Genomic DNA, 19,326 nt, shown 5'->3' on the forward strand with positions numbered 1-19,326 from the left:
CTTCTATACTGGTTTTTAAGTAATCTAGAGTTAACTAAAAATGCAAGTGAAATGAAAAGGATTGAAGACGTGGAATATCTCTAACCCAGCACCTCTCCTAAAGATGTGCCTCTTTGGCATAAAAAACTCACTTGAAGTGTTGGCTGTGGAACAAAAGTAAGGAATAACAGGAAGGCAGTTTTTACCTAAAATTACCTGATGTTGTCAGGTTCTTTGTTACATTTCTTCATTCATATTTTATTATTGTTAGGATTGTAATATCTAAACTTCTCCGTTCATCAGCTTCCCTCATCCTGATTGGCCAAATGAGCCTCTCCTTATATTCAGGTTGGATTTTGATGCCCTGGCCATTCAGGAGACAAAGGAGTCAGGGAGGTGGTTTGTGGGTTGTGTCTAAGTATTTAGTGGGAGCCAGAAATCAAACCTTTATGAATCAAATGTGCTTGTTCAGTTCAGAGGCCCAAGTGGAATAAAACAGTAAACCAGGGGTCAGGTGCTGGATAGAACCAGAGGAGAACTGAGTTCAGAGTTAAGGAAGTTGTTTTCAGTAGAACAGTTAAATTTTATTCTTGAGCTACCACTGGCTGTCATCAGAATTACCATAATCAGAATTACCCAGAATTCTTATTAAAATGCAGATGGTTGGGAACTACCCCCAGATCTACGAAATCAGAATTTCTAGAGGTGAGTCCTGGAAAACTGGAAATCTTTATTTTTAACAAGATTTTCCTCGCTCCATCCCCAGACAGTGTGTACTAAAGGTTCAGAGCCACTGTATAATGGTAACTTTTATTTTTATTTTAATGATATTTTTTGTTAATATGCTGCAAGAAAATAATCCTTCAGGGATGTGCTTTCTTCAAATGGGATATCAGTTTGATTTCAAGGCTGATGCCAAATACTATTTTGAGAAGGATTTAGGGGTGACATTTTGACTGTTAGTGTTGTGGTTGATGAATGATGTCTGTTATGATTGTGGGAGGAACGGGGTATTGCCACCCCTGCTCTTAAAACTCTGAAACATGACATCCATGAAGTTGCCCTTGTTCAGATATGTTTACTCAGTTTTCTGAATGTAGCATCTTCATAGGAAAGGCGTGGGCAAATATACCTTTCATATAAATTGCTCTTCTTTCATCCATTTCAGATGAGGTGGTGGAGCAGAGGTCTGGTTCTTCAACACCTCAGCGTTCCTGTTCTGCCGCTGGCTTACATAGACCAAGATCAAGTTTTGATTCTGTAACTGCAGAGAGCCATTCACTTTCCGGCTCTCTCACTGGCTCTTTGACGGGAAGCACATTGTCTTCAGTTCCACCCCGCCTAGGCAGTCACACCATGGATTTTTTTGAAATGTGTGCCAGTCTGATCACTACTTTAGCCCGTTGATGATGTTTCTCTAGTTTCTGTCTTTCTGTTATTGCACTGTGAAAATCAGATAGATTCTTAAAATTATTATTTTACTTATGGATATCATATACTCTGGAATACTGATGGAGAGTCATGAATATTTCCAGGGGACACTCAATGCCATTGAAATTACTGAAAACAAGTCTGACATTTTATTTACCTGTAGACATCTGTAATTCTATTTTGCCTATGATAAATTCATGGAGGTGCAGTATCTTTAATTGGTGAACATTGATGAAGATTATTGTTACTTTAAAATTGTAAGTTCACTACAGATGATTAATACACCTTCACTGGTGAATCATCTCAGTCAAAGGGTGGTTTGGCATCACCTCTTTGCTTTACTATTTAATGTAGGTAAATCCAGTTTGGCTTTAAGCTGTGTTTATGCATCCAGTTCTCTTGCACAAGATAAAAAAAAATATATATATAACAGCAACACAGCCATTAGTAAGATGGTATTTAAATGTTGAAATCTTAAAGGCTGGCCCCCCAAATTTCAGAAGCCAGGTTCTTCTAGTAGTTTTAGCTTTTGCAAATACTGCCTACTGTTTAACAGAAGGGCTGTGGTCCTGAAACAGGTAACTGGTTTCCAGGTTCCTTAAAAACAGCTTATAACCGGCTAGAGGTTTTATTTCGAGATTTCCTTGAATATATTTATCTGAAGAGTCTTCAGTGTTCTACTCAGTATTGGAACATCTGGAATTGCAGCACCTTTTGTGTTTTTCATAAACTTAACATTTTTTTTTAAACTTCATTTTAAAACATGCCTTCAAAACTACCTTTCTCAAATTCTTTTTGGATCTGTTTATTTTTGTATTTCACCAAGTGTGATAAAATAGTTAAAGCAAAATATCAACAGTCCCTTAAAAGAGAACTCTTATCTTTGATTTAATGTATGTGGTGGTGGGGAGTGTGTGCCTATGTCCCCCTGCATCCCGCAATGCTAATTCTTAATCTAAAGTTCAAGTTTGTCATCACAGCCACCCACCTCCCTCACCTTCCCACCACCATTTTGTTGTTTGATCCTTAGTGGCTGATTGAGTTAGCTTTTAAAATCTTTTCTGATTCCCTTTCTTTGTTCTGTATCTTGGTTGCTAGCCATCCAGTTTGAAAACACTGTTCTGGCCCTAAGGGCTTTTTTTACTTCCAAAGCTTGTTAGGCTGTGACCTTCACTGTTGAGGCTGTTAGGGGAGGGAAGCCTTAAACATTAAAAAAAACAAAACAAACAAACAACTCTCTTGAATAAATATATGTGTTGTTTACATATATATGTATATGTATTCACACACCAGTGCTTTTAAAGGAAAACCAAACAGTTTCTTTGTTTTGCTTTGTGCAGGTTTTTTTTTTTTTAAGATTAAAAAGAAACCTATATAACAGCAGAGTAGATAATAGCTCATTGCTTATATTGTTTTAGTGAAAGTATTTAATTTTTAAATTATGTGTAATTTATCTAATTTGTATTTATTAATTTGTTTAATGTCATTCACCTAACTTACCCTAGAAAAGATTAAGCTCTTGAAAACAGGTTTCTCTTTGCCAAAAATAATGTTTTCTACCAAGAAGCAAATGAAAATCTTTGGCCAGGTTTCTCTTATGTTTATGGAAGATAAGCATGTCTGTCTTCAAGTAGTTTTGAGTCAGGAGTTTGCCGTGTGTCACATCATATTGGTTTATAGAACTTTTAGCTTTTTAAAAATGGTGTTAAGTAACTTCTAAGTCTGATTTCTTAATATTGAAAGGAATCTTTGCTCGCCAATTTGGGAAAAAGGGTGGGTTTGCATTAAACTTTTAAGTTTAAACCTTTGAAAGATTGCCATCTAGTGGCACCAAAGGGTACTTTTTGTGATTGTTTTTATAGGGATAAGCAGTCCTGCTGTGCTTTATAGATAGGGCATAGTTTTGACCTCTCCAAATGTGTAAATACCTCTTTTGGGAAAAACAGGGCCACCTCATAATATTTGCTTGACTATGATTGACCTTAGAAATAGGAATTAATCTGATAATTCCTTATCCCAAATGACAAAATCCCTAACAATTTTGAAGGTGGAGAAACAGCAAGGAATACAGTGGCATTTTAGCTTTGTTAGTTGAATAAATCAGATACTAAAGCTTCTTCATGTCAAAATTACTTTATATTGGTGATTATGTTTATTGAGAATTAAAAATACTATATACTATTTTCTCATTCTTGCCAGTATTTGTGAATATCTACATTTTGATGGTTATCTGTTGAATTTTAGGAGAACCAGGGTTGCAGTTTTGGTTCTCATATGCTTACGTTTTTAAAGCACAGATACTCTGAATCTAGAAGGCATAGTAAATTGCTTTATATAGAAAAGATATCAGGAGGCTCATTCCAGCATAATAGGGGCTGGAACATTGTCATAGGCTTTTGTTGCTAATGGACAGGAAGAGGGAAAGAATCAGCTGCTAAATTCCCACATTTCAGTCTTGTAAGCTGGTTAATTGTGGATGTGGTATGTGGTTGTTAGATCTGGGGTGGGAAGAATTTCTTCAAGTTAAGATTTTGGAGGAGAGCTTCTATTATTAGGTTATAAAGACTCAGCTACATCATGGAAATGGACTCCATATGGTTCTACAATAGCATTTCCCACACTGTATCCCTGAGGTGCTCTGCTGAAAAATGAGTCCATTGAGCAAATTTGGAAAATGTTATATGCCACACTCCTATTTGAGGATGACAATGGATATGAGCATTAAGGACTTTGAAAAGTCCTTCAGTGAAAAAAAGACAACTTTAACCCTGCTTTGCCCAAAATAAACTACTTTTAAACTTAATATCCCATGGGAAAAGGCAAATTTGAAAATACTGTTTTAGGGAAATTATTTTCCCAGGTTGCTCTAATAAGTAAATTATAATTATATAATCACATATATAAGTGATTATGTGATTATATAATTATAATTTATGTAGGAAAGAATAGAATTAAGATATCTTTTCTCCTTTTCAGTTGTTGGAGAGAATATGGTTCAGAATAAGAAAAATTTCATTTTAACCTGTGGACATACTCATTTTGAGCAAATGCTGGGCTAAACAGAATTTTGTATGTCTGTGGTGTATTTCATAGCACCTTGATTTTCTTAATCAGGTTGTGGTATTGTTTGGTATCTTTGTTGTGTTGAATGGATAGCTGAAAAACCTTAAACCAGATTACTTGTAGAAAAGGCCTAAGAAACAAGTGACTAATGCTTATGGCTCTATGGCTCTGTGGGCAATGAGTCCATGACATTGATTCTTACTTTCAATATGTATAGTCAGTGAACATTTTCTAAATATAGGATACCATATTTCGATCTAATTCCTGTAATCTTTTAAAGTAGGAACAGATAACAAATTGAATAGGGAGGTAGGCAAACTATTTTAAGTTGGGTTTTTGTTTTGATCAACAAACTTTTGGCTCACTTTTGTAACCTCAAGTGTTTGTGTTCCTTGATATTAGCCGTCTGTAACAAGAATCTAGGAGCCTAAATTAATCAGAAGTACCAGTATTTCTCTGTCAGGGGATTGGCTATTTGTTTTACAGACAATTCTCCATTTTCTGCAAATAGGGTTCCCATGACAGTTACATAATTGTGGGCTTGCTTTTTCTTATTCTCTAGCCAGTTTGTACTCAGGGAACATAAATTGTTTTTTTATATTAGAAGAGATATAATTGAGAAAATAATCATAGATAACTGTTACAGGTTTTTTGACTATTTGAATTTATCTGTAGCTTCTATTAATGTGTGGTATACTGAGTTAATATAACCACTGTACCTTCCACTTATAAAATATAAAAGCTTAGAATGTGCCTACCACAGACACGGTATCTTTGTCTATTCACTGGTTAATAATTTAAATCCTGTTAATGGCTGCAAAATCTCAATATCTAAATGCTAACCATGTTCACAGTTTTGTCTGGTTTTGTTTTTAAAGAACTCCACCTTTTCAATCTGGCATTTCTTTACCTGTTCTTCTGTCACTGTGACTTTTTAATTAGGGAAGGTAATTTATTTTAATAATAGTTCTCAGAGGCTCTATTAGAAATTCTGGATGAGGGATATGTGCAATCTGTTAGTAAGTCACACCTATGTTGGACCTCAGTTTGTAACCTCTAAAATGGGAGGAATAGGCTAAAAGCCCTCCGAGGTACCTTTGAGCTTTAAAGTTCTGTCTTTGCATTTTTCATGTGATTTGTGTTAGTGTTCACTTTTTATATATTTAGAGGTTTTATACTAGTGTGAGTGTTCTATATGTGTTTGGTGAGGCATTTTAAAGGTATATACTTGAAAAAAAATTTACAGCTGACCTCTGGAATACAAATGGCAAAGATCATCCAGAAAACCAAACACATTAAAACATCCCGTGCACTTGGCATAAGCAAAATATTACTAATTTGAAGTATTGGAAGTGTTCCATACATTTCTATAGTGATTTTTAGATCAGGAGACCATATCTATTAACTTAGTTAATACCCTACAGTAACCTTGTGAGGTATAATCATTTTCCAGTTGAGGAAGCAGGACCACAAAGCTCTTCATAAAGCTTTAATGCCATACAAGTATTCAGCGATGATCACTGCTCTTTCTATGCCACCTTCCTCCAGGGAAGAACGGTATGAATCACTGAAACATCTGAGTAGTTGAGTAATACAGATAAACACAGATGTATTGCTTTCAAGTCTTAGTGTGACATAAAGTAGTCTTAACTGAATATTCCTTAGTTGAATTATTTGAACCGGTTGATTGTAATAACTAAGTAAAATTATCTGAAGTATTTATGATTAGCATATTGATATTTATAAGTACTTCTGAGTTATTGAGGGTGCTTATAAAATACTGAAGAAACTTTTAGGCATGACTCTTCCTTTAATTTTATTTACATGATCCTTGTAATACAGTCTTTTATAAAGAGTAAAACTAGCCCTAGCCCCTGTCTTAAATTATCATAGTTTTTGAATGTTATCTGAATTAGGCTTATCTAAATTTCATATACAGATAATTTTTCATTTTGTATGGGTATTTAGATGATAAACACTATTTTCATAGAGTATATTTCTGTTCACAAACTACCTAATTATTATGGGCTTGATATTCTCCCAAATCTTATAGAACTTTGAAATGTAATTTGATGAGCTTTAAAAATGATACGTTACTTAAACAAGTTGCTGGCATCCTTACTAGCCTTTCCACATATAATCTTGATGGATTTGATCCCACAGAACAGTAATAGCATAAAGAACAGGACTCAGAGTCTAGACTGGATTGAGTTTTAATTAAACTTTCTCAGCCGTAACCTGATAAGGATCAAGCTGGGTCTAGAAGTTACCAGACTGTGGGCCTGTATTAATGTAGCAAGACAGTGTTCCTGTTTACTGCCACCCTTGCAGAGCAGTGCCGGCAGTTAGTGACTGTGATGGGACTTTGGGTAACATTGTTTATATCCAGAGCAGTTTAGATTTTATGGAAGTAGCTCATGATTATTTGGACAAGCAAGGTAGGTAAATTTCAGTTACATTTAAAGTGCAATTAAGGAAACCCCAGAGTAGTGTATTCTCTCCAGGAAAAAAAGCTTAAGCATTTGTAGAATATCCTAGCATGAAAACTTTTCTGAACATACATAGAATTTTGACAAGGTTCATCTGTGTGATTTTGCAAGGTTAACCACTCTATGTTGATTTAAAATTTCAAGGGGGAATAGGAAGTTCTAGCCAAGGAGAACTACAGTTAATTTTTTGCTGCTTATAAGCATTTATTTCTCACAGCTAAAAATCCCTTTTAAGTTAGTTATGTTACAAAGAAAGGCCATTCTTCTAGACAGATAACATTTTCCTGAATGGAAAAAAAAACCAGATCCATTGCTCTAAACAAAACACCTTAATTGTGCCTTCTCAAATTATAGGAATAGTAATAATTAGTCAAAAATTTGTCTGAACTCTTTTCTCTAATTGCTGTCACTTTTCCTTAGTTATGCCCTCCACAAATGGTTACATTGTTTACTTTTGCCTGTTTGCTTTTCAGGCTCCTTTGGCCATACCTCACGCTATCACTGTCAGAAGCTATTCACTGGATGTATTTTTCTATTTTATGTTGCTTCACTTTTTAAGTCACTTTGGTGAAACTTTGGCTGCTTTCTCATGTTTTTAAAATGAATGCAGTAATTAACAGTCTTTACATTTCAGCCCTTTAAAATGTTTGTAAAGGCAAGAAATAATGCAGAGCAAAGAACAAAACTCTAATTTGGAATGTGATTCTCAGTTTTGTTGAATTTTCTCATCTAAAAAAGGTGGACGATGACCTACCTCACAGACGTGTGTGAGAAACTGTTTGAAGGCCCTCACTTAAATACAGGGTTTATCATCATATTTAAGGTAAATCCCTTCTTTTTTTTTTTTTAAATACAGATCTTTGATACTGATAGGATGAATATCTTGATTTTAGGTAAGTCTTTTGTGGTAAGAGTATAGTGGTAAAAACGTTTAAGACCACAGTTTCACAAATTACGGTATTCTTATTTTAAGTGACTTAAAATTTCTTGAAAATATCAAATATTCAAATTTCAAACTTGTCTTTTGTGGCAACAAATAGAACTTCTTAAAATGTTGGTTGAAGCTGCCTTAATGTACCAAAATACAGCTTTCTCTCAAGACTGTTCACAAATATCTCCGGTTGTACAATGTTTTGCGTGTTTAATGTAAAATTGTTAGAGAACTGTGAACTCTAAGCAGAGTAATCTAATATTGTTTTAAGAAGAATGCCTGTGTTCTTTGTCATGTATGCTTAAATATCATACAGTGGATTTTGAGTGCAACAAATAAAACTGAAAGTTGATAGCCATTAGGTTATGACCATGACAATCATAAGAAAATGTAAGATTGGATATTAATTAGTCAAACATTTTTCAAGAATACCCTGTGTTCATTCTTTCTCAGCCTATTTTTGAAAAAGAAAAAAAAATATCCCATAGGCTGATACATTCACCTGTTGAAGCACTTGATACCTATCTATTAAAATCTTTTTAAAAAAACTTTTGAAATTGGGATCACTTTTATAATTTATTTCAGGAAAAAGGAAAAAAGCCCCGACTCTGAATGCTTTTGTGTTTTGATAACCATAGATTCAAATTTCAGTTTTGTTTGTTATGTATTTTTTGTGGGTGTGAAATGATCAGTGGGAAGCCTCCGTCTTCCAGTAACCACATGGTGAAGATGTCATCTTGAAATACACAGCATTTCATAGTTACAGGTTCTCCCTGATTAATATTTGCACTGTGCATACTCATACGTAACAAACACAAAAGAGAAAAGCAGCTTGATTGCTTATAAGCTTTTTTCACAAAATCAAATTAAAGTCTCTGGTTAATGTGAAAGCTATTTTTGTTTCTGTTCAGTCATTAAGCTAATATTCTGCACATCAATTAATAGTTCCAGAGAAAGCTTTTGTAGAAAAAGATTGCCTATGATTCCTTGAAGAATTCATACCACTTTTGTCATACACTGTAGTTTCTAACTTTAGCCATTGTATTTTCTATTGATGCTGTAACAAATTACTACAAACTTAGTGACTTCACACACATTTTTATTTTATAGTTCTGTAGCTCAGGAGTTCGGTGTTGCTTCTCCAGGTTATACAAGGTTGAAAACCAAAGCACTGGTAGGGTTGGGCTCTGGGGTGTAGTCTGCTTCATGGCTCCTTCAGGTTGTTGGCAGAATTTAGTTCCATGCTGCTGTGGGATTGAAGTCCCATTTCTTCTGTGGCTGTTGGCTAGGGATCATTTGCAGCTTCTAGAGGCCACCATCGTTCCCAAGCCTGTGGCTCCCTTCATCCTCAGGGCCAGCAACAGGATACTCATGCTTTGAATCTCTCCTGCCTGTTCTGTCACTACATTTCTCTGACTGGGCGGCTGACTCTTCTGCTTCCTCTTCTGATTTTAAGGGTCCCTGTGATTAAATAGGGCTCACCTGGATAATCTCTGAGTTTTAAGGTCAACTGGCTAGCAACCTTAATTTCATCTGTAAAGTCCCATTTGCCAAGTCACTTGTTTACAGGAATAACACCAGGGCATAAAGATCACAGAGGAAAAAAAACTCTGTTTACCGCAGCCATAGAATAGGAAGGAAAAGGACCTCAGACTAACAGTAGAACTTCACACTAAAGGCTGCCTGGGCTAGAGAATGAACAATGTAGGTGTGAGCCTATAATGTGATGTGAGCCTATAATGGTACACCATTCATACTTACCTAAATGAAACTATCTAAAAAACATTGTACTCTAACCCTCATTAAAAACATATATAAGTAAACATTTCAGTTCGCTTTATGCAAACTTTAAAGAGATTTGTTTTTATTAGTTAAAATGTTATTCTTTTATTTCCTAAATTGCATGGGTATGGATGCTTATTATAGGAAATTTGAAAAGAAAAAGGATGTTGGAAAAAACTGAAGAAAATATCATCCCTACCCTTTTACCCCAAAACAAGCACTTCTTAGGCATGCCATTATATATTCATTGTTTTCTCTTCCTATTCTTTCCCTTAGAATCTGTTTATTTTTTTTAAAAGATTTTATTTATTTGACAGAGCACGTGCACGCACAAGCAGGGGGAGCAGCAGAGGGAGGACAGAGAGCCTGATGAGGGACTCTATCCCAGGGTCCTGGGATCATGACCTGAGTTGAAGGCAGACGCCTAACTGAGCCATGCTGGTGCCCCAGAATCTATGTTTTAAAAGTTCTGAAGATGTGCAGAAGAGGGCCTGGTCAAGAGAATGCTGTGTCATCTTGGAAGAGCCAAGTGTTTCACAGAGGTACTCAAAAGGTGGAAGGGAAGGTTTTGTTGGTACACGTTTGCAGGTTGCTGGAGGCCTGGCCCTAAAATGAATTGGGGTGTGCCAGTGTTAGCCTCCGTTAGGATCAAGTTCCTTTGAATGCTGTTGTCTATCTTTGCATATATTATATAGTTATATATAATTATAATTTATATACAAAGATATATATTATCTTTTTATACAAAATTTAAAAGTCCATATATAAGTTTTATGCTAGGTTACGGTTTCTAGGAGACAGATGGCATCTGCTTGGACAGCAGCGATGTTACAGTGTTAGCATTAAAAAACCTGGTACATCTACGAGGAATTTAGTTTGAATGCTATGATTTAAAGAATGGAACAAATGTGGCTGACATTAGTGAAACAGAAATATAACCACATTGATTATGGATAGAATGGTGGGTAGAAGCAATTATTCTTCCTAAAAACCAATCCCCTGTCAATAAATAGTAATTAGGTACTAATTTCTGTTAGACCAAATGATTCATATTTTAAAAACAAAATATTCAGTTTACCTATAACCTCCCAGCAATTCTTTCAAGTCTTTTAAGATTTCAATGTCAAAACCATATTTTTGTTTCTAACATCTTCTAACTACAGAAAGACTAGGTATTAAAATAATATAATATTTATACAGTATTACATATTAAGGATTTTAGGACATTTTTATTTATATTATAGCCTGATAACATTGTGAAGTGGACAAGTTGAGTATTACTAGCCCTGTTTTACTGAGGAAATTGAGGCTCAGAGCTGAGCTACTAAATTAGAACAAGAGACGATGTGATGAGGTGGCAAGACTGATTCATGGTTTCTTACTCTATTGGACAGGATTATTGCAGGGAAAGTCTCTGTTTAGCCTGTCTCTCACTCACCACCTTGTCCACAGGCTATACTTAGCCTCATCTTCTACAGTGCACACTGTAATAGGTCTTTTCTTGGAGTGTGGGAGAGGGCTGTACTTGCCTCTCACTGAGTAGCAGATTTAATTCAGGGGGTACAAGCAGAAATATATTCCCAATCTTTGGTACCAGCCTTAATCTCATCTCTCAAAAAAGAAATCTGAGTCATTCCCTAATTCTCTCTTCTGCCTGTGCTTCTAGTAGGTCACCAAGACATTTTTTTTTTAAGATTTTATTTATTTTTGTGAGAGAGAGAGGGTGAGCAGGAATAGAGGAGGAGGGGCAAAAGGAAAAGCAGACTTCCCACGTAGCAGGGAGCCCGATGTGGAACTTGATCCTGGGACTCTGGGATCATGATCTGAGTCTAAGGCAGATGCTTAACCTACTGAGCCACCCAGGTGCCCCAACATTCTGTCTCTTTACCACTTCTAAAAGGGTTCCTATACTAGATAGTTCTATTGCTGCTGTCTTAAATTAAGGCCTTTTGCCTAGAATATTGGAAAAATAGTCTTTTCAGTGTATCACCCATATTGCTGTGATAGTTTTTCTTCCTTCCTCTCTAAACATCTGGCACTGCTTTCCTGCTTCAGACCTTTGAATGGCTCCTCTACAGGAAAATGCCCAAATGAATTCTGTCATATTCTAGTCACAGTTTACCCCATAGCAGCTCTTGCCATCTCCCACCAGACACAGCATGGGTTTTCCATCTGTGTGTGCGCTTTGTCCAGCAAACATACTTGCATATAAAGATTAAATTTCAGTGTCACTTTATCTGTAAAACATTTCTTAATCTTCTTGGCATTTCCTTCATATCTTGTTCATTTTCATTGTTATTTATAATTTTCTACCTATTTTCCTCTCTGAACTCTATTAATAGTTTTTTTTTAAAGTTTTTAATCACCCTGTGCTCATCACGACAAGTGCACTCCTTAATCCCCATCACCTATTTCACCCATCCCCCCACCCACCTCCCCTCTGGTAGCCGTGAGTTTGTTCTCTATGGTTGAGAGTCTGTTTCTTGGTTTGTCTCTTTTTCCCCTTTGTTCATTTGTTTTGTTTCTTAAATTCCACATGTGAGTGAAATCATACGGTATTTGTCTTTCTTGGATTTAGTTCACTTGGCATTATACTACCTAGCATTATACATGTCATTGCAGATGGCAAGGTTTCATTCTTTTTTATGGCTAATATTCCATTACTATTATTAGTAATATTCCATTATATGTGTGTGTGCGCATGCGCACACACACACCCCACATCATCTTTATCCATTCATCAGTTGATGGACATTTGGGCTGCTTCCATAATTTGGCTATTGGGTGCATGTATTCCTTTGAATTAATGTTTTTGTATTCTTTGGGTAAATACCCAGTAGTGTGATTGCTGGGTAATATGGTGTTTCTATTTTGAACTTTTTGAGGTAACTTGATACGGTTTTCCACAGTGGCTGCACCAGTTTGTATTCCCACCAACAGTGTGTGAGGGTTCCTTTTTCTCCACATCCTCACCAACACCTGTTGTTTCTTGTGTTGTTGATGTTAGCCATTCTGACAGGTGTGAGGTGATGTCTCATTGTAGTTCTGACTTGCATTTCCCTGATGATAGGTGATGTTATGATGAACATGCTGTCATGTGTCTGTTGGCCATCTGTATATATGTCTTTTTTGGAGAAATGTCTGTTCATGTCTTCTGCCCATTTTTAAATTGGATTATTTGTTTTTTTGGGGGGGTGAGTTTTATTAGTTCTTTATGTATTTTGGATCCCAACTCTTTATCAGATATGTCATTTGTAAATATCTTCTCCCATTCCATAGGTTGCCTTTTAGTTTTATTGACTGTTTCCTTTGCTGTGCAAAAGCTTGCTTTCTTGATGAAGTCCCAGTTGTTCATTTTTGCTTTTGTTTCTCTTGCCTTTGGAGACAAGTCTAGTAGGATGTTACTGTGGCTGAGGTCAAAGAGGTTGTTGCCTGTGTTCTCCTCTAGGATTTTGATGTATTCCTGTCTCACATTTAGATCTTTCCACCATTTTGAGTTTATTTTTGTGTATGGTATAAGAAAGTGGTCCAGTTTCATTCTTCTGCATGTGACTGTCCAATTTTCCCAACACCATTTGTTGAAGAGACTGCCTTTTTTCCATTGGATATTCTTTCCTGCTTTGTCAAAGATTAGTTGACCAGAGAGTTGAGGGTCCATTTCTGGGTTCTCTCTTCTGTTCCATTGATCTACGTGTCTGTTTTTGTGCCAGTACCATACTGTTTTGATGAGTACAGCTTGTACTAGAGCTTGAAGTCTGGAATTGTGATGCCACCAGTTTTGGTTTTCTTTTTCAACATTCCTTTGGCTATTCAGGGTCTTTTCTGGTTCCATACAAATTTTAGGATTGTTTGTTCCAGCTCTGTGAAAAAAGTTGATGTTATATTGATAGGGATCGCACTGAATGTGTAGATTGCTTTAGGTAGCATAGACATTCTTCTAATCCATGAGCATGGAATGTTTTTCCATTTATTTGTGTCTTCCTCAATTTCATTCATAAGTGTTCTATAGTTTTTAGATTACATATCCTTTACCTCTTTGGTTAGGTTTCTTCCTAGATATCTTACAGTTTTTGATGCAGTTGTTAAGAAATACAGGCCAGTAAGATAAGGTTATTTATTTGAGATTTGTGCTTCTTGAGGCAGGCCTGTATTGCTATAGACTTCCCTCTTAGAACCACTTTTGCTGCATCCCATTTGTTTTGTTTTATTGTTTTATTTGAGAGAGAAAGAGCACAAGCAGGGGGAGGGGCAGAGGCATAGGGACAAGCAGGCTCTTGCTCAGCAGAAGCCTGATGCGGGGCTCAAATCCAGGACCCTGAGATCATGACCTAACCATTGGAACATGCTTAACCAACTGAGCCACTCAGGTGCCCACCATCACACTTGTTTTCATATATGTTTTTATTTCCTGGTTGACCCATTCATTGTTTAGTAGCATGTTATTTAACTTGCATGTATTTGTGTTTTTTCCAGATTTTTTCTTGTGGTTGACTTCTAGTTTCGTGCTGTTGGAAGGATGCACGGTATGACTTCGATCTTTTTTAATTTGTTGAGGTTTGTATTGTGCCTAATATGTGACCTGTTTTTTTTGAGAATGGTCCATGTGCATTTGAAAAGAATGTATATTCTGCTGGTTTAGGATGGAATATTCTGAATGTGTCTGTTAGATCCGTCTGATCCAATATGTCATTTAAAGCCCTTGTTTTCTTGATTTTCTGTTGATTTGTCCATTGATGTGAGGTGTTAAAGTCCCTTACTATTATTGTATTGATTAGTTTATGTTTCTTATTCACTGTTTTATGTATTTGGGTGATTCTATGGTGGGTGCATAAATATTTACAATTATTGTATCTTCTTGTTGGATTGTCCCCCTTATAGTGTCCTTCTTTGTCTCCTGTTACAGTCTTTGTTTCGAAAGTCTATTTTGTCTGATACGAGCATTGCTACCCTGGCTTTCTTTTGCATGATGTTTCTCCATCCTTCACTTTGAATCTGCAGGTGTCTTTAGGTCTAAAATGAGTCTGTTATAGGCAACGTACAGATGGGTCCTATTCTGTTATCCTATGTCTTTTGATTGTTTAGTCCACTTACATTCAAAATAATTGATATGTATTTATTGCCATTTTATTGCTTGTTTTGCAGTTGTTTCTGATGTTTTTCTCTGATCCTTGTCTTTCAGAATTTGCTGGTTTTCATTAGTGATATATTTGGTATTCTTTGCATATTTATTAGTGGTTTTTGATTTGTGGTAACCATTAGGTTTGTATGTAACATCTGCATATAGGAGTCTACATTAAGTTGATGGTTGCTTAAGTAAGTTTGAACCCATTCTTTACTCCTTTCCTCCCCATGTTTTAGGTATGTGGTATCCTATTTTACATCCTTTTATTTTGTGAATTTCTTGAATATTTCTGTAAGAAAACCAGTCATTTTTACTGCTTTTGTGTTTCCTACCTTCATATTGTTATTTTGGTCTTTCTGCTCAAAGAGGCCCCTTTCCTGTTTCTTCAGGGCTGATTTAGTGGTCATTAACTCCTTTAGTTTTTGTTCGTCTCGGAAACAAACACTCTTCTTAATGGTAGCCTTGCTGGTTAGAGTATTCTTGGCTGCAGATTTTTACCATTCAGCACTTTAATATGTCATGCCATTTTCCTCTGGCTTGCAAAAAGTTTCTGCAGAACAATCCACTGATAGCCTTAGGGGGTTTCCATTGTCTGTAACGGTCTTTTGCTGCGGTTCTGTGTGCCTCCTGGATGTGTCTGTTTCCCTCCCCAGGTTAGGGAAGTTTTCAGCTATTTCGTCAAATTCTCTACCCCCTTTTCTCTCTCTTTTGCGACTCCTGTAGCATGAATGTTCTTACGTTTGATGGAATCATTAAGTTCCCTAAGTCTGTTCTTATTTTGTATAATTCTTCTTGTAGTCAGCTCGATTACCTTCCTTTACTCTGTCTTCTAAAAGTCATTCCACCAATCATATTTCTCATTTCATTTATTGAGTCCTCTGTCTCTGCTATGTTCTTAACTAACTCTGCATTAAGGGTCTCACTGATGTCCTCCATTCTTTTCTCAAGTCCTGTGAGTATCCTTATGATTGATGCTTTAAATTCTCCATCAGGCATGTTACTTCTGTCTGTCTCTTTTGCTTAGACATCCAGCCATGGCTTGTCCTGTTCTTTCATTTGGTCTAAGCTTCTATGCCGGTTTCTGTGTTAGGAAAGTCAGCTACATCTCCTGTTCTTGGGGGTAATAACTAACTAACTTTATGAAGAAGTCCATAGTGTTCTGCAGTGTAGTCTTCCCTGGGCCTGGCATTTCCATGAGTGTCTCCAAAGCTCTGGCTGCATTATGTTCAGGCCAGTTGTCCGCAGAGGCTCTCTTTGTCTGTTGGGGGCTGTGGCCCTGGCCTGAATGTGGTGTTTTTAACTGGAAATGAGACCTGTCACTGTTGCCCCTGGAATCGAGGTCTCAAAACCCCCAGGTTGGAAGATGGGGTGTTGCCAGGGGTTTGGGTTGGTCTTCACCACCCTACTGAGGCAAGCAGACCAGGAAAAGTAGTTCTTCTGGAGCTTGGGTAGGTGGTGCTTGTGTAAGCACGTTAGGTAGTAAGTATTGAGCTGTGCTGGTTCCTGCAGGTGGCTTTGTGCTTATGCTGAGGGTTGGGGGAGGGAAATGGCGCCTGTCAGTTCCTTTGTTTCTGGAGGGGTCTCTCCCTGCATGCTGTCTCTCTGGGACATGCTTGGAACTAAGCAACTACCCTCCCTACCGTGTGCCCCAGGTACTCTTCAGAGTGCTGTTTCCATACTACGTTCCTGGGCTGTCGTGCCTTTTCTCCAAGAGCAGCCCCGGTGTCCTCCATGCTGTCTCAGAGCCAAGCACACTGACCTTTAAACCTCCAGGCTTTAGGGGTGCCTGGATGGCTCAGTCATTAAGCCTTCAGCCGTGATCCCAGGGTCCTGGCTCCCTGCTCACCGGGAAGTCTGCTTCTTCCTCTCCTACTCCTGCTTGTGTTCCCTCTCTGTCAAATAAATAAAATCTTGAAAGCAACAACAAAACGAAAAAGGAACACTCCAGGCTCTAAGCCCTGCTGGAATTTGGCCCCTCTTCCATTCCAAGCCAATTGCTCTGGGAATTCATCTTCCCTACATGCCCCCCTCCCACCACAGTGGCCATAATCCATTTCTCTTCCAAGCTGTGTTTCTGCACTGCCTTCTTTGATGGGGCCTCTTGTGGCGTTTGTTCTGCCAGTCTTCAGATAGGTTTCTGGGGTATTTAGGATGATGTATTCGTGGGATGAAGCAAAGCCTAGAGTTCTCCTAATCTGCTGCCGTATTCCCCTTTCCTCTATGAATACTGCTGATGCATGAATATTTCTGATGCTTGGCTTTTATTGGTGACTACCCTTTGGAACATGAAAAGACAAAAGTACCCACAAGCTTAAAAAATAGTCTCATAGCAAACCATAAGAGACTCTTAACTATAGAAAACAAACTGAGGGTTGCTGGAAGGGCAGTGGATGAGGTGATGGGCATTAAGGAGGGCACAGTGTTGTAGTGAGCACTGTTATATGCAACTGATGAATCACCGAACTCTACCTCTGAATTTAAATAAGTAGTTGCACAGTATAAAGAATGAGGTCGTGGGACAAACTCCATCACAGCCTTGAAGGCTAAAGAACAGAGCAAAGTGGTGCCTGGGTTGCTCGTTGGTTAAGCATCTGACTCAGCTCAGATTGTGAGATCCCTGTGTCAGGCTTCACACTGAGCATGGAGTCTACTAAGAGATTATTTCTCCTTCTCCCACTCATGCTGTCTAAAAGAAAGAAATCTTAAAAAAAAAAATACAATGGAGCAAAATTGTTCAGTTTTTCAGTGTTGAGGATGCCAACATTTTTTAAAACAGCCGTATGCCTATATAGAATTTATCTCATGGATAGTGCACAGCATGTAAAAATAGAATGTTCTTTACAGCTCCATTTTAATTCTGTTTGCTCAGGCATAGAATTATTTTTCTTTGGACAACAGGATGTTTTAACTCTACAGCATATGTATATTTAAATTGTGTTAAATATATTTAGGCTCTTCCTTTAAATTACTTTTCAGCATTCTATTCCCAAAAGAAGCCAAGGTTGAACAGCATTTGTCTGATATTTTTGATAAAGGAGAAAGGACACTTATAGACTGAGCCATAATTAAGACTATACCTTAAATCTGAGTATTAAAAGACCCTGGTTACACTATTTACTTTTTGGAAGTAAATTACACCCAATTTAAATGCACAACATCTTCTAGAAATTATAAACAGTCGTGTGCTAATATTAGAAGCAAACTAACCATCTGCACAACTGCCTAGGTGCCATGAGGCATGATTTCCAACTTTGGCTATGGCTCATTAAATAAATGCTCGAATGCTAACACACACTGTTTCACACTCTCTTGAGCCAGCAGTGCAACAGATACAATATAGACATTGAAAGATAACCATTAAGGAGTAAAACCAACATCTACATGTGGAGGATTTGTTTTTCTCTTCTCCATTTCCATAGATCCCACCATCCCACTTGACATGCGAACTGAACCTGAGGTGAGGCAGGACTGAGGTCTCAGACTAGTCCTCACTAATGCAGCCCCTGCTATTGGAGCTTGATCTTCCTAAGGTGACCAGCCTTGATGCCTGAGAAAACAGAAAAGTAGAGGCCAGCAGAGTCATGAGTGCAGATTGATTGTTACACTGTAGAGAAGTCTGATAATATACTCAGGAGACACAAGAATAAAGTCTCTTGCAAAGTAATCCTTAAAACTTCCTGAATTTTAACAAATTCAGTAGTCTTTCTTCGAGACTAACATACACAGCGGTGTATTATTTAGAATTCATGATTTGTAGTATAAAATCAAACCACTTACTTGAAATCTAGGTGTTCAATTAGTACATATCCATCTGTAGACACAAAAATCAGTATTACGAAAGTTATAGAGAGACTGCTTTTTTTGTTTTTTTTTTTTAAACAGTGACGGAAATGTTATGAGCCAATAACTTACATTTGCCTTTGGAATTGCGACAAATCACCAGATTTTCTTCAGTGGTATCAATGACTTGCAGTTCTTCTCCAGGGGTTATTGGCAAATCGAATATTCCATTTCTTGAATTACTGGAACATGCCACTGCTGTGTTGATGACGGTAATCTCTTTGTCATACTGAAAGAAATTATATGTGCAGTTTTTATTCTAACTAAATTAATAGAGTAACCTCAAACTCAAGATGCTAAATGTTAAATTAGGACTAGGAAAGGACTAGGAAAGAAGAAGTAAAGGACTAGGAAAGTAGTGGTAAAATGCCACAATCTTACATTTAATTTGGTACAGTCATATTTTCAAAGTGTTTTCACACCTCTTATCTAATTGTAGTAGAATGAATTCCAGCAGATGAGATATCTGTAACATGGCTATAAATTCAATTCCATGGATGGTTTGTTAACTGTTTCAGTAATAAAGCTGCCACCAAACTCAGGAATGGAGAAGTTTAAGAGGGAAAGAAAAAAACCTCTTTGTGTGTAGTGCTTTAGAGTTTATAATGTTCTTATATACCTAGCATTTCTGGATGGCACTCTTTCTACCCTTCCTCTCTGGTGGGCTTATATATAAAGTAGTAGATATG

General features: G+C 37.1%; 2 protein-coding genes across 4 annotated transcripts in view; one reads left to right on the forward strand and one right to left on the reverse strand.

Annotated features, from left to right (window-relative positions):
- The window catches only part of PRKAA2 (protein kinase AMP-activated catalytic subunit alpha 2), a 72,214-nt gene extending 63,427 nt beyond the window's left edge, over positions 1–8,787 (forward strand). For all 3 annotated transcript variants that reach the window (XM_045802238.2, XM_045802239.2, XM_087865921.1), the window contains one exon: positions 1,148–8,787. In XM_045802238.2, coding sequence (XP_045658194.1) covers positions 1,148–1,386 — 239 coding nt within the window. In that variant the 3' untranslated portion in view covers positions 1,387–8,787. The remainder of the gene's footprint in view (positions 1–1,147) is intronic.
- Positions 7,795–19,326, reverse strand: part of FYB2 (FYN binding protein 2) — a 137,610-nt gene continuing 126,078 nt past the window's right edge. Inside the window, exons 18-20 of the mRNA XM_045802237.2 lie at positions 18,710–18,866; positions 18,575–18,608; positions 7,795–18,344 (exon numbers count right to left, since the gene is read on the reverse strand). Coding sequence (XP_045658193.2) covers positions 18,323–18,344; positions 18,575–18,608; positions 18,710–18,866 — 213 coding nt within the window. The 3' untranslated portion in view covers positions 7,795–18,322. The remainder of the gene's footprint in view (positions 18,345–18,574; positions 18,609–18,709; positions 18,867–19,326) is intronic.

The sequence above is a fragment of the Ursus americanus genome, chromosome 12 (assembly GCF_024610735.1).
Source record: "Ursus americanus isolate L20-20 chromosome 12, mUrsAme1.1.p, whole genome shotgun sequence".
Classification (NCBI taxonomy): domain Eukaryota; kingdom Metazoa; phylum Chordata; class Mammalia; order Carnivora; family Ursidae; genus Ursus; species Ursus americanus.